Below are 16354 nucleotides of genomic sequence, written 5' to 3'. Positions count from 1 at the left end.
GGGCATTCATAACCACTAATGTAATAATACAAATTACAAATACAGAAAAACTGTTGAAATATCACATTCGATGTTTAGTATATTATTATGTAGAAATTTATGTTAAATCTCAAATGATTACTTTCAGACACTTTACAATTTGACATTAGTATTATCAACTTTAATAATAGGATTATATTGTTACAAAGTAACACATGAGACATTTAGAAGTTGAGTAGAGACATTTAGACATTTAGAATTTTAGAAAATATTTCATAGCTACCAACTACTATTATTCACATTAGAGGTTATGAGTACACATAGACAACACAGCGATTTATTATATAAATCAATTTTATCACAACATCCATTGTAGTTAAATTAATATTTATACTCACTTGAGATATGCCCTCGTTTTTCACTTTCAACCATATGTCATACAAATTTGCTGTGAACTCATCTACTTGTAGAGCATTCTGCAAAGTTTGCTCCAAGAATTCATCATCATGGGCGACCTGTATAAAATTTATATTCACTTATAACATTCTTCAAACATTCAGAACTTTAGTTTATGAGATGCTGTCAACTCTATTTGATACTGTTTGCACTGATCCTTTTACTGGTGGTAGAACCTCTGGGTAGGTAGATACCACTACCATGCCTATTTCTGCCGTGAAGCAGTAATGCGTTTCGGTTTGAAGGGTGGGGCAGCCGTTGTAACTATACTGAGACCTTAGAACTTATATATCTCAAGGTGGGTGGCACATTTATGTTGTAGATGTCTATGGGCTCCAGTAACCACTTAGCACAAAGTGGGCTGTGAGCTCGTCCACCCATATAAGCAAAAAAAACCTTGATGCACTTTATTTGAGACTACTCTGTGTAAAATTCATTGGTGCCTAAAGCACAGCAATGTAAATATATGCAACAAGGAGTTTCATCCTATAATGATTCAATTTCCTAGCCTACATTTCAAACTTGGCTGACCTTCCTACTAAACTACTACTACTGAGAATTCCCAATTAAATAGTCTACATTTGTCTTAGCCATATAAGTTAAATCGAAGAACAATCTGGATACAACTATTATTTGTTGTAATTCCTAAAGTGTAATAAGGCAAGAGAAAGATCCAGAGATATCTTGGAGGGATTACCTATGTGCAGGTTTTAATGAGGTTGTAATTAATGAATTTTCAATCACGTGGGTGGTTCAGTCTAAAATCTAAATGAGGTAATGAAAAATACTCAATGCAAATAAAATATGGTCATAAAATATAAGTTAGAAACTCATCTATCTGATAGCTATCAACATAAATTATATCTTACCTTATGCATGAGTTCATTCAAAACTGGCTGTAGTTCAACCGCCTTCATAAATTCGGTCTTTGGAAAAGGTGACGGTAACAGTATAAATGGTGCAATCTAAGATGAAAAAAAGATTAAGGCCAAATAAAATAATGCAAGTTAAGATTACATTAAAAACATACAGTAACATTTTTTTTAAAACAATCACACCACATTGACTGTTCCCGTGATAAGTTTGTAAAGAACTTGTGTTACAGGTACCAGATAACGGAAATAAATGTAAGATTTTTATTAAACACATACATATATTTAAGATACATCCATAACCCTGGAAAGGACATTTATATTTATCATACAAATACCTTCCCTTGGCAGGATTCGAACCCGCGACCTCCTTGTGTAGTGACCATGTCACTTACCACTAAACCAGACGGCCATACATTACAGTAATTACATCCATAATATCAAAACCAACATTGAAACTTTAGTCTCTTTAGAATTTAACTCCTTAAATTATCAATATATTCCATAATTATTTACAGGCAGACTGTTCTAATGGGATAAGATAAGATTTATAGAATATAAATTTGATAACTTTAACTCGTTCTTCTTTTATACTTTATATTATACTTATTTTTGTGTGCATAAGTATAGGCATTATAGGTGACAATAAAAAGTTATAATTTATGTTAAGGACCTTTAGTAGCTAGTAACGAGATCTAGAGCTTGTATATGTCCATTCATATTCTAGCATAGAAATCAAACTTTCTAGAAACTAGAAATCAAAATGAATACATACCTGAATTACGTCTTTGTTGAAATGCTTCTTGTCCCTCATACCAACACCATGCATGAGGGCCCAGTCCTTGGCTTTCTCAATCACGTTCACTAACGTTTTGTTTTCTAAAGGCAACTGAAGGCACGGCGCTAATCTTGCTTGTGACATTTTGTTAACGAAAAATTTAAAAGAACGCGTTAAAATAACTTTCACAATATTAACACGTTCACTAAGTAATTGAACAATAATTAATTCTTTGCTATAAATAATTGTAATTTTTCTTCCTCAGAACGTCGAATAAATTAAATCAAGAAAAAAATATTAAATGTGAATTTGTTAAATTATATTTCGAGTTACACGATTCGTTTGTTTCAGTGAACGCAAATAACAAACAGAAAATGAAACCTTTTTGTCTTTTGTTTGATTCCTTTATTGGATAGGCACAGGGAGGTAGCCCATACTATCAAATCTATCAAAACCGTAAAAGAAAATAAATTGCCTAAGGCATAAATACTCTTTGGGTTGGGTTTATTTAATTAAATATTAATAATAAATATTAATCTCCCAATACAACCTTGTAAAACTTTTAGATATTTTTTTCTCTTTATTTTTCACTGTTATCTTTCATTCTTCCTTTTCGTTTTCAGCTCTTATTGTATTCCTTCAAATAGCTTGAAGTCTTTCTACCTAGACGTGCTAGTGGATTTTTTATCCACCACAAGTTTTGAACAATGTACTAAATATAAAATCAGGAAAACTCAAACTAAGCACTATGTAATCATATGAAACATAATTGTAGTCGTTTAAAATTTAATACAATTATGATTTTATTACCCATCAATATGCAACAATTTTGTCAATTATGTTGCCCTTTTATAGAAAGAAAGAACTTTACCTACAGATATGTTACAAAATTTGAAATAAATTAACATTTAGAAGCTCTTTTAGCTTAGCTTAGCATTTACGTCTTTAATTCATATGTGTGTGACAAACAATTTATTCAGTTCCATTTGAATTTTTAACATTAACTCACGCTTCAGTTTTTATTTTAAAACATATGGCGGCATTCGTTACCTCTCCTTTGGCTGGACTGGCTGTTCAAGCAATAAAAAAGGGTGCGTGTACTTATGTACGCGCGTAAGAAGTTATACTTTTTTTTATTAAATTTATTTCTTTTTTTAAATGTTATATAATTAATAATAAATATTTAACTTTAATAATTTAATAATATTTAGTATGAATTATAATAAATAATAATTTTGTCATTTATATTACTAAAAAATTAATGCTAATAACACTTTGTTTTATGAGTGTACAAGCGCGAAAGTTCACCTACGGCTATATTCAGACTCGCCAAGTTACGTCGGTCGTATTGTAATGAGCGATTTAGTGGGCAACTTCATTCTGTTAATTTTGTGTCACGGTGCGCGCGCAACGTAAAATTTCACTCTCATAAATTTTTCATAACGCGCCTAAAGAAGTATAACTTCAAAAGGTATGGATTTTCAACACAAAGGCCACAGAAGTCTCATGAACAGTGATCTCGAACGTCATAGAGCGAGATCGGTAGAATTGCCAGCTAAAATCGGTATATTTGTATGCAAAATCGGTATTTGACAAACAAATACAATATTCAATCAAATTCGTTTATATATTGAAAACATAAATTACAGGCTAATTTATAACAATCATATTTAAAAATAATTATTTTTTATACCAATTTTCTTTGCCCGTAGCGACAGTCATCTTCGAATTAATTTCAAAATCATAACAATTTGCTGTCGTTTTACATGTAATAGACCAGTGATTGGTTCAGTAGACAGCCTATTTCGCTGTTTTGTTTTCAAAAGATTAATATGTGACAATATGTGTTAGCGGATGAATGGGGAAGTGATAAAATATTAAAGATGAAATTAGACAACAAAGGAAACATTTGAGTTTCATCCCCACGATTTAATAAAGTTACTTTATCCCAAAAGTTCTACATCATCAGGAAATGTTTTGATTTGTTCACAATTTCTTAAAATGCGCCACTCTGTATCATTTTCCTGGCAATCATTGCTCTGAACAATATTGGGAAAGAGCCTACTCATAAGAACTATCGTAGCAGCTTTGCCAATTTTAAAATTTTTTGGATCAATTAAGTATGTCTGAAAGTGTAAAATCGGTAGGAAAATCGGGAGAATTTCCATGTTTACTCTGAAATCGTAGAAAAATCGTCTAATTTCGGTATTTCGGTAGAACAGAGCCCATATCGGTAGAAATACCGAAAAATCGGTAGGTTCGAGACCACTGCTCATGAATAAGTGTGTTATTGCACGTTAACAATCATTAATAAATTTTGGCCGCTACTTTGCCCCTTACACCTCGCCGTCACAGCTGTCCATAGATATTTATTTAATATGACAGCTGTCTACGTTCATCCTAGACACGTGGGTCGCGTTTCCGTTCCGGTGGTAGATTCTGCGAAGCACGGCTCTTGCTAGCTCAAATATTTTAAGTGTATAATCTATGCTTGTTAGGGTTCGTGTTAGCAACGTCATTGGCGTCTCAAATATATTAAGTGTAAATCTATGGTCATCAGGTTTGAGTCCTGTGAGCTCACCTACTAGTTATGGCGCTGCTGATATAGCCTCTCAAGGCTATCAGCTTAGGTAGGAAAAAAAGGGGAAATAAAACAAAGCCGCTGGACGTAACTTCTCGGGATCCTTCGAAAAGTCCACTGAAAAAGTCTCAATAAATGACCACCCGGTCATCGTCCTCGACGAACCCGTCGGCGTCGCTTGTGACGAACGGCTCGACGAGTAAATTAACACTCAGACACAGCTCACTGAGTTTCTCGCCGGATCTTCTCAGTGGGTCGCGTTTCCGATCCGGTGGTAGATTCTGCGAAGCACAGCTCTTGCTAGGGTTTGTGTTAGCAACGTCGTCAGGTTTGAGGCCCGTGAGCTCACCTACTAGTTAAGGTTCCGCTGAAATAGCCTCTCAAGGTTTAGGTGGGAATAAAAAAAAAAATGACCACCAAAAAGCACATAAAAATTTCAGTGATTTCTAATTATTTTAAGAATATTTTAGGAGTACAACTTTCGTGTTAAAATGATACTATCCATTACCATGCAATAGGAGATAGGTATGATACTTGTATTTTATAATAAAACTAGCTGACCCGGCAAACGTTGTGTTGCCCTAAATAAGATTTCTAGGGAAATTCTACTGAGAAAAAAAACCTCACTTAACCACATAATACCTCATTATAAACAAAAAAAATATCCAAAAAATTAAAATAAAAAATAAATGTTTGGGGTAGACCACCCTTTTCACTTAGGGGTATGAAAAATAGATAGTAGCCGATTCTCAGACCTACTGAACATACTATTGATACACAAATAAAACCAATAGAACATGGCTGAAAAATGTATAGTATTGTATAGCTCTCAAATATATTAAGTGTATAAGTGAGTAAGTAAGACAGGAGACCGGCTTCGTTCTCATCCCTACTACGTGATGTTTGCTGGATGAGTGGTGACATCTGGCGGGGATAGCTGATCAGTTGATAGTTGATCAGTAGTCGACCGGCGAGGGCGGGAGACCAAATTCAATTTAAAAAAAATCATAATTAAAGGAACTTGAAATTATAAACTCTGAATAAGAATTTATCGTACTACAATTATAATATTTGATTGCCATCTTGCAACCTTATTGCGGATCTGTGCATAGAATAAAAAAAATATTAATCGGGATGGAAAAATAGGGGTTATATAAATAATATATAAGTTATATAAGTGGACTGACGACTTAGTGCGCACGGCGGGAAGTCGTTGGATGCGGAAGGCGGAGGACCGCATTATGTGGAAGGCATTGGGGAAGGCCTATGTCCAGCAGTGGGCAGATAAAGGCTGATGATGATGATGATGATGATCGTATAAGAGTGAAAATTGAGAGTAATATGATTTTTTTAATTTTAAGTCATGACAAAACAAAATAAAAAACTTGCCAAAAAAATTAAAGTTTATAATTAACAAATAAAAAATAGGGGTTGATCATAGAGGGAAGAAAAATTGAGAGTAACATCAGATTTTTTATTTTAATTCATGACAAAATAAAAATAAAAATGAAAATCTTGCCAAAAAAATTAAAATTTATAATTAACAAATAAAAATAGGGGTTGATCGTAGAGGGGTGAAAATTTCAGAGTAATATGAATTTTTTTATTCTGCGTCATGACAAAATGAAAACAAAATTCTCGCAAAAAAATTTAAAGTTTTTAATTAGCAAATAAAAAATAAGGGTTAATCGTAGAAGGGTGAAAATTTAGGGTTGTATGTATTTTTGTATGTTGTATCATAAAAAAATAAAAACAAAAATTTTCGTCTAAAAAATAACAAATAAAATTTAGGGGTGGACCACCCTTAACATTTAGGGGGATGAAAAATAGATGTTGTTCGATTCTCAACCCTGACCGATATGCATGCTAAGATTCACGAAAATCGGTCGAGCCGTTTCGGAGGAGTATGGCAACGAAAACTGTGACACGAGAATTTTATATATTAGATTAATAATTCCTAAATTCATTACGTAGTTCAAAAATGTAAATGAACACAAAATCTGTTTTCGTTGAAATGATAATTATTTATAAGTTCAAGAAATATATTGCAGGGACATTTAGTAGAAATTCATTTAATATGGAAGAATAAACTTATAATATACTTAGTCTGGCCACAAATACTGTTACAATGAGAAATAAACAAAATATTACATTTGAATTTGGAATCTGTCATTTTTATATGATTGCTCATTGAGTTTTCTCATTTTGGCGCCAATAAATTGCACAGCATTTTGCGACATTAAAATGGAGTGGGGTGATAAAGAAACCGAATCGCTGTGATTGCATTACACAAAGTAGGCATGGAGCCAAATGCAATATTTAAAACTCTCCATACGCTTGGTATTAGTAAAATGTTTGTGTACCGGGCTATTAATAGGTGCAATGAGACCTCCTCTGTTTGTGACAGAAGAAGATCTGGCCGTCCACGTAGTATTCATACCAAAAAGGTGATCAAAGCAGTAAGGGAAAGAATTCGAAGAAATCCTGTCCGAAAGCAAAAGATTTTATCTCGGGAGATGAAGATACCATCTAGAACCATGTCGCGTATTTTAAAAGATGACTTAGAACTTGCAGCCTATAAGAGACGTACTGGTCATTTCTTAACTGATAATTTAAAAGAGAATAGGGTGGTAAAATCGAAACAACCACTGAAGTGGTACTACGCAAAGGGAGGTCATAAAAAATTTTTGTTTACGGATGAGAATTTTTTTACAATTGAGCAACATTTTTACAAACAAAATGACCGTGTTTATGCTCAAAGCTCTAAGGAAGCTTTCCAATTAGTCGACAGAGTGCAACGTGGTCACTATCCGACTTCAGTGATGGTTTGGTGGGGTTATTAGCTATGAAGGAGTGACTGAGCCATACTTTTGTGAAAAAGATATCAAAACATCGGCACAAGTGTATCAAGATACCATTCTTGAGAAGGTAGTGAAGCCCCTTAACAACACCATGTTCAATAATCAAGAATGGTCCTTCCAGAAAGACTCGGCGGCAGGTCATAAAGCTCGGTCTACGCAGTCTTGGTTGGAAACGAACGTTTCGGACTTCATCAGAGCTGAAGACTGGCCGTCGTCTAGTACCGATCTTAATCCGCTGGATTATGATTTATGGCCAGTTTTAGAGAGTACGGCTTGCTCTAAACGCCATGATAATTTGGAGTTCCTAAAACAATCCGTACGATTGGCAGTGAAAAATTTTCCCATGGAAAGAGTGCGTGCTTCTATTGATAACTGGCCTCAACATTTAAAGGACTGTATTGCAGTCAATGGAGATCACTTCGAATAAGCTTTTTATACTTTAAATTGTTTTATATTTATGTATTAAACTAACACACTGTAAAAGTAATAAATGTTATTTGCAATAGATTTTTTTATTTTTTTTATTGTAACAGTATTTATGGCTAGACTAAGTATACTCTTTATATAATTTATTTACGTCTATATTAACTTAATTATTACTATCGAGAATTATCTTGTTGATAATATTACAAGGCTTCGTTTTTTTAAATTTAATTGTTTTTATGATCGATCTATCACCAATAGTCGTCGAACAAACGATAATTGATCAAAATTAATTAATCTAAGCGATAAAAATAAAGATATCTAGTAAGGAGGGGCATGGGTGATCATTTGTTTAATTAATTATAAATAAATAAAATACGGATAAACGACGAACTAAGAATAAAAAAAAAACCGAAATCAAAAAAAGGGGCGCCAAATTCACTGAGCCGGCCGCACGGTACGGTACGGTACCGTACCTACCTCAAATATATTATGTGTATAATCTATGGTACCTTCTCTGTTGGTGGTTGAGTGACTTTTTGGCGGGAACGCGAGGAGTGAAGTTGTATGATTTGTTTTATTTTGTCTATTTAGTGTTTCTTCAGGTTTAAATGTGTAATAATGGTGGTTTCTTAACTGTTTAATATCTGTGAAAGTGCACAAATGTGGGAAAATGAAACAAAGCCGCTGGACGTAACTTCTCGGGATCCTCCAAAAAGTCTACTGAAAAAATCTAAATCTCTAGTTCTTCTTCTTCTTCTTCTCTGTCGTTTCCTCATTACTGAGGGTCGTGACCACCTTGGTCCAGTTTTTGCACCAGCTTCCTCCAATGCTGCAAATTTCAAATCTCTAGTAAATCACCACAATTTTACTGAGATTATATTTCAACCCATATCATCTCATTTCATTTAATTTCATTCCAGTTGATTAATGTCTCAAATTATATCATCTTCATTTCATTTCACTCCATAATATTTTCATAAAAATATGAATATAAATTAAAATAAGACATGACTTAAAGGTCTCAGTTACTAGGTCACAAAATCACTTCAAAAAAATGTGGTTAAGTGTTTGATACAATTTGTATATAGGCTGTATGGGCTTAGATCCCCTTGCCTTTCCTAATAAGGAAAAATTGTACCAAAAAAAAAACTGGTTTTGGGCATTCCCGTCTTTTTCACTTATTTTTCGGGTGTTTTATTGGGTTTTATACCATGTTGATTATCTAATTATTAGTTTTGTGTGTTTATATAGGTGTGTTGTCTTATTTGTAAGTTATATATAGTAGTTTAGTGTAAATTGAATTGTAAACGGAGTCGACCCCCCGATCCCGGGGCAGGTTATAGCCTTGAGTCCCTTGAGGCCCTTGAGTCCTCACAAAATCTTCATTCATATATTCTCCAATCCCAATGGACACGGAGGTCATCCAAGTTCTAGGAAACTACAAACTCCTCCAAATTCCGATTATCTCTTTTCCTCCAAAGAAAAACACAGTCGCACAAGCAATCGGATCTATTCCGTCTGTGTATACTTTACCAGAATATGAGGGTAACAGAAAACGGTATTTGGATCAGGATGTTCCTCCTTTTTTGAATCATGTAAGCAAAGATTGTGAGTCTTCGTCTAGTGCTACACTTCGCCCAATTAAGTTTGATCTCTTCCTACAACATAACGAAATCAAGGATGTTGTTAAAGACGGCGTTAAACTTATCGGCCGAAACCGAGTCTCAGTTGAATTCAAAACTGCTGTAGCCACAAATTCTTTGTTAGATTACCCAGGTCTTGCCGCAGCTAAATACAATGCCATTATTCCTTCATACAATGTGAAATAGAAAATAACACTTCTATTTGGACTCCAACTCTGACAGTTGTTCTAACATTTATTGGCCAAAAGCTTCCAGATAGGGTATACTCTTTTTACACTTCCCTCCCAGCTCAGACATATATTTTACTAACTATTCAATGTAATAATTGCTGCAGGTTTGTGCATAGTGCTACGCAATGCCGGTCAAAGGTGTGTTGTTTTATCTGTGTGAAATCTCACTCTGCTATTGACTGTAATAGTTTATTTCCTATACCTACTTGTTTGTTTTGCTCTGGTAACCATAAAGCCATTGATACATCTTGCCCTGAACACTCTAGACAGAAACCTATCAAACTGGTGATATCACAAGAAAATATCTCGTACAACGAAGCATCAGTCAGGTTTCCATAAGTTTTTCAGATATTTCTTGTACGTCCCCCCCCCCCCCCTTTTTCCCACTCTATCTTCCCAAACCCTACACCAATCTTCTCCCCACACCTAAGCCATATCCAGTTCAGTCTTGTACCGTCGCACTTATATTACCCAAAAATCTCCTCCAGCTCCGGCATCCAGTTCAGGTTATGATAGGCAAGCTCATCAAGCTATCATTAGTGCTCCCCGTTCTAGTCTCCCTAATGGGAGTGCCTCTCCTTCAGATGGTGTATCTGCCAATGATAATCTCCTGGAACTCTTACTTTCTACAATTTTAAATATATTTCCCTGCTTTGGAGACTTTGAACTGCCGGAAAATCTCATCTATAAACTTACTGAGGTTTATAAAACTATTAAAAATGCACAAATTATGGAATTGTCACAGCATTTGTCACAAGAAGAATGATGACATCATTCTTATTAATAAATACAAACCTTCTATTTTTGCTGTCCAGGAGACATGGCTTAAGGACAGATTTAACTAGGATCCCAGGTTTCTCATGTCTCCGGGACGAAAAGTCAGATGGTTATGCTGGATGTGATATTTTAGTATCTAGAAATGTGATATTTAAACAAATATCCCTTCTTTCCCACAGTAATAGCAATTTTGCTGTTGCTGTTAGAGTTCATAATATTTCTTTCCTCTCCATCTATATCACTGAACCTAACCTAGCTCTTCTCTCTGAATTAAAAACTATTATTACAAGTCTTCCTCCACCTATCCTTATCTTTAGAGATTTTAATATTCACTATACATCTAGGGGTTGTTATTACTGTGATACTATTTCTTTTCTTTTTCTTGATCTCTGTGATGAACTAGATTTGTGTTTATTGAATGACGGGACCCCTACTCGCAGAGTTCCTCCATCTCAGAATCCAAAGACTGCTTTTTTTAACTTCTCCTCTCCTGGTCTGTCCTTTCTTCCACTGGCGGTAGTGATCAATTCTTGTCAATTCGTGTCAATTGATTTCCTTAATTCTATTCCTATTGCTTCCCTTCCACTTCTCACAAAGCTGATTGGTCACAATCAGATCCCATTTAGATAAAAAAATTATGAATATTCCTTTGATTAACCCTGACAATGTCCTTTCTTCTTATGTATTTTTTAGAAACAGGATGTTTGATAGCAAAATCTAAACTAGCATTACATATTCTACTTACTCTTAACACATTCTTGTTCATCTAAAAATGGGTGCAACTTTGTCAATTTATTAAAAGTTTTACATTTTTAATTAACATTTTTACTTTTTACCATGCTGGATTCTTTATTTAAATTACCACTTTGTGATTTTTTTATTAACTTATACAATGAATTCTTTAAATGGATTGTTATGTATTTTGGACAATTTAACAATTGAGATCGCTTTTGAGCTACTGTGAGTGATTCTCCGATATCAGAAATATTGGTTTTGAAGGGTAATCGAACCTGGTATCGACCATCTGGTAATCTTAAATGTGTTCTATCATAATGTGATTCGCATTGTGTTTTAGCTTTGATCATAATTGTAGTCGTGGTGGCCTAACAGATAAGACGTCCGGTGCATTCGTGTTGAAGCGATGCACCGGTGTTCGAATCCCGCAGGCGGGTACCAATTTTCTAATGAAATACGTACTCAACAAATGTTCACGATTGACTTCCACGGTGAAGGAATAACATCGTGTAATAAAAATGAAACCCGCTGTAGTGTGCAGCTCACCTAACCTTATATTTGTAACTGCACACACTAAATTATAACAGTTATATATGAATTGTCGACTTGAACAGTTCTCTTTTATTTCACCTACAACACTCCAATACATGGCGACCCTTAGCCAGCAGTTAAAATTTTGCAACATACGTAGAATACGAGACTAGCTGAATAAAATATGAAAAATATAATTATGAAGAATATTATGAAGAATAGAAGTTTGTAAAACGAGAAGAGGAAAGAAGATTTTCAAATAACCGAAAATGAAAAAAAAGAAGAAAAAAAAACCCTCACAGAAGATTGATTTGGATGAAGCGATGAGAACAATAGAAGAAGACAGAAAAGGGTGTTGCTGCTGGGAGCCGGGAGAATGCTCAAGCCTTATGATGAGAGGATATGCAGGGCGCCGGGAGATAAATTGTACGGGTCCGAGGTGGAGCAGCTAGGAGTCAGCTCGAGACCAATGCTGAGGAGTTCATTCACCATGCTACGTAAGACGTCATGACCTACATATACGTTGACAGTAAGTACGTGCTTACTGCAATGTAAGTTTTTGCTTTTGTACACGACCCGGTCTGTATGGCTGTTTCCGAGTCGTGTGATAATATTTCTGCTGTCTGTTTGTGCGCTGGTAGAAGACGGCTGTTTCTTTCGATGGGTATCGGCTTCTGTAGCGAGGTTTCACAGGTAACTGTCTGGTTCACTGGTAGCTGATTCACTGGTGGTTTTCTGATAACTGTACTATTGGAGAACTGCTGGTAACTGTTTCTGTCTTGCTGATGTTTCTTTGTCGGAGAGCTTCTGAGAACTGTTTCTGTCTTGATGATCTGCTGAGAACTGTTTCTGTCTTGATGTTTCTATGTCGGAGATTCGCTGAGAACTGTTTCTATCTTGCTGATGGTTCTTTGTCGAAGATTCACTGGGAATGATTTTGCCTATAAATGGCCATCCTTTTATATTTATTTCAGCACCCCATCGCGCGACGCGCTATCGACGCGCCACTTTTGGAGGGCCCTTGATCTGTATGTTACCGTAGTGAAAGCGCTCCACAAATCGTTCCTATTGGTCTATTTACATTCTCTGATCTGATACACTAACATATTGACTATAAAATAACTTAAGATTATACATTTATTACGTAATCACTTATTAACGGTTAAATTAAATCTATTTGTTTCTTAAACTATAAAAAACCCTATTTCGTCCTGCACAGCTTTGATATTGTAATTTTTTTTTTTTTATATATATTTTTTTTTTTTTTTTTTTTGTTATATTTTTTTTATTATGCCAATTCGGGCCAAAATCTGTTTAGGTGTTGGCCATGTCTTATCTGCGACATGTTTTGTAAACGGGTGTTTAATATCAAGTTTATCTAAGTCAACATACCATATTTTATCTTTATCAAATTTGTCTTTGAGTACAATATATGCAAGATCACTAGCTAATTCGCAGGCAAAGTTTCTATCGATACTTTTAATCAGATTAACTTGAGTGTGAAGTGCCTTAAGCCCTTCTAGGCAATTTAGAAAGGGGTGTCCCCAGTGTCGGAAGGATCCATACATAGTTAAGACTACATTAACATTATGTTGTGTCTGGATAAGTTTGACGATGTCCCTCACATAGGGGATGGACCGGCCTGCAAACTCCTCCGCCTCTCTTAAGTGATCTCTAAAGTGGTTGTCCTTGGGAATCTTGGGTCTAAACTCATGTGCAAGATCAGCAGCCTCAAGTTGCAGACTGGTTCAACCATTTTGAGTGCATCATATGATTGATTTCCCCTACTTCAAGACATTTATCCCCTAACCTGTATAGCCTGTTCATTGCTGTATATGATTCGGATGGGAAGTGATCATCCACTCTATTTTGCATAGCGAGTAGAGTATGAAATCTTGCCAAGTATGTATCTTTCATCATTAACATCATGTTTCTGTCCAAGATGAAGCCGTGGGCTACTAGATAGGCAAATCCATCTGATATCATGACCTTGCCTAAGTTCCTAGAGTTAAACATCGTATTATTCCCAGCTCCAGAACTAGTTATATTGAACTCAGTGAATTCCTGAGATATGGATAAACGTTCCTCTTCGTTAACTGCATTCATTATCAGAGTCATAACATGCAACTCGTAACTGTATTGTCCCCATTTAAGAGTGTCAGCACCTACATTCGCCTTGCTTGGATTCTTTATAGACTTGTGGATCCATCCCTTGAAAAAAGATCTCAGGATTGGATAGGTTATGTCACTATTCATCTCTGCTATGGTCAGTTGTTTAGAAGCTGTGTTGGTGTCTTTTGGGTTCATCTGATTAAATTTCCCCCACCATTTATGAAAATCCAGAGGTTGCTTTATTTGACCAATAGATATGTTGTAATGTTTAATACCTGTTTTGAAGTTGGACCATTTGTTTAAGGCCCAACTGTTCCTAAACTTGTGTGATTTCAGATACTTCAACAGCTCCTCTGTCTCATCTGAGATAAGAGGAGAATTCAAGGAGTAATCAACATTTACCAGACAATGTAACTTGGTGTTCGTATGAGGTCCAAAATACTCTCTAGAGAATAAGTCAAATTCGCTATCCTCAAATACATCGTCCCAATAATCATCTATGTGTTCCGGTGAGTAATCCATGATTGCTGTTATAGCTGTTTTTTTCATGATCCCTTAGACTTATCTAAATAATATACACTTAAACCTAAACAATTTTTTTTTTTTTTTTTTTTTTATTGCTTATATGTGTGGACGAGCTCACAGCCCACCTGGTGTTAAGTGGTTACTGGAGCCCATAGACATCCACAACGTAAATGCGCCACACACCTTGAGATATAGTTCTAAGGTCTCAGTATAGTCACAACGGCTGTCCCACCCTTCAAACAGAAACGCATTACTGCTTCACGGCAGAAATAGGCGGGGCGGTGGTACCTACCCGTGCGGACTCACAAGAGGTCCTACCACCAGTAATAAAAAACAAGAGAATATATTCAACCAAATGGCTCTGAAATTATTGAGTAACTATAATTGTGATTTAAACTATCACTTAAAACTTCACATATCGTAAATCGAGGTAAACACTCAGGCGATCAACGCCATTTTTCCTTTTTTCAAAATGTATCCTTTACCCGCGGCTCGAAAGAATAAATGAAATTTTCTTCGATCCGGCTCGAATGGACCATGAAATGTACACGACCCGATCTGTACGGCTGTTTCCGAGTCGTGTAATAATATTTTGTCTCTGTTTCTTTCGATGGGTATCGGCTTCTGTAGCGAGGTTTCACACTGTCTGGTTCACTGGTAGCTGATTCACTGGTGGTTTTCTGATAACTGTACTATTGGAGAACTGCTGGTAACTGTTTCTGTCTTGCTGATGTTTCTTCGTCGGAGAGCTTCTGAGAACTGTTTCTGTCTTGATGATCTGCTGAGAACTGTTTCTGTCTTGATGTTTCTATGTCGGAGATTCGCTGAGAACTGTTTCTATCTTGCTGATGGTTCTGCAGCGAGATGAGGCTATCGCAGCGCTCGAGGCGGAAGGGGGAGACTCTGTCCCTTACGCGACCCGTGCTGTCGCCCCTACGTCGTGGCAATGTGTGCCCCCCCATAAACGGTGGGGGAGCGTGCGGCCGATTGCTCGACCGCACGGAGGGATTCTCCCCCCGCGGAGCGGGAGGTTCTCCTCCTGGGGTAATAAATTTTCACATGTGCATTATATCATGTTTCCTTTTGATTACCAGGGGTCGGTCCCTGGGGTCTGGTTGGTGCCCTCGGGACTCGTAGTCTTGAAGCTTAAACTGAAGGTCGGTGGTCAAAGGTTTCACCAAAGAACAATCATGTACATAGAATGGGCAGCTAACGCAGTCACATTGGTAACACATAATGACGAGAAACAATTACAAAAGACGAAATAAAGATAGAGGGTTTTCGATCTTTTGCGGCGGGCAAAGCATCCGCGCTAAAGGGTCTGGACTCCCTCCAGCCATTCATCCTTTTGCTTTGAGCTTAACTCAACAATTGAGTTATCTACCAGCTAACGGTTCTTAAAGAGGGTGAGCTTTACATAAGTTGGTAGAAGAGTACAATCTAATCAATTTACTTATTGATACAATACACAATAACAATAATAAATAAAAACACTAATAGATAATATATCAGACTATATACATACACAATTTCACACATAAATAACACGTCGTTTGAATACTTTCATGTACCATTTTGTCTCTTTTGCGCTCCATTAAATACATGTATTTTTATAGTCGTGTATAAAAACTTTAGTATTTGTTCCTTGCTCTTCTTCCAGGCCTTATATCCGCATTACGGTAAGTTGACACTGTGGCTACTAACTTAACATCATTCCAAGATAATACAGAAACATCCTCACAATGTCTAGATACCACAGTTCCTCTTTGAAGTCTCTTTTCGTTGATAGTTTGTATGTCCACCGGTGTCCCCATCCATCGCCTGTTCAAAGTTCCAATGACATCAGTC

General features: G+C 35.9%; 1 protein-coding gene across 2 annotated transcripts in view; it reads right to left on the bottom strand.

Moving 5' to 3' along the window:
* LOC114247855 (glutathione synthetase) overlaps positions 1-2456 on the bottom strand; it is a 29595-nt gene extending 27139 nt beyond the window's left edge. Inside the window, exons 1-3 of one of the 2 annotated variants that reach the window (XM_028180923.2) lie at positions 2083-2456; positions 1305-1400; positions 378-494 (exon numbers count right to left, since the gene is read on the bottom strand). In XM_028180923.2, coding sequence (XP_028036724.1) covers positions 378-494; positions 1305-1400; positions 2083-2229 — 360 coding nt within the window. In that variant the 5' untranslated portion in view covers positions 2230-2456. The remainder of the gene's footprint in view (positions 1-377; positions 495-1304; positions 1401-2082) is intronic. The other variant, XM_028180924.2, reaches the window with a different exon arrangement.
* Positions 2457-16354: the final 13898 nt, after the last annotated feature.

Source organism: Bombyx mandarina, chromosome 20, assembly GCF_030267445.1.
Source record: "Bombyx mandarina strain Sakado chromosome 20, ASM3026744v2".
NCBI classification, from domain to species: Eukaryota; Metazoa; Arthropoda; class Insecta; order Lepidoptera; family Bombycidae; genus Bombyx; species Bombyx mandarina.
The sequence above is the reverse complement of the archived record's forward strand: the minus strand, read 5'-3'. Positions and strand labels throughout refer to the sequence as shown.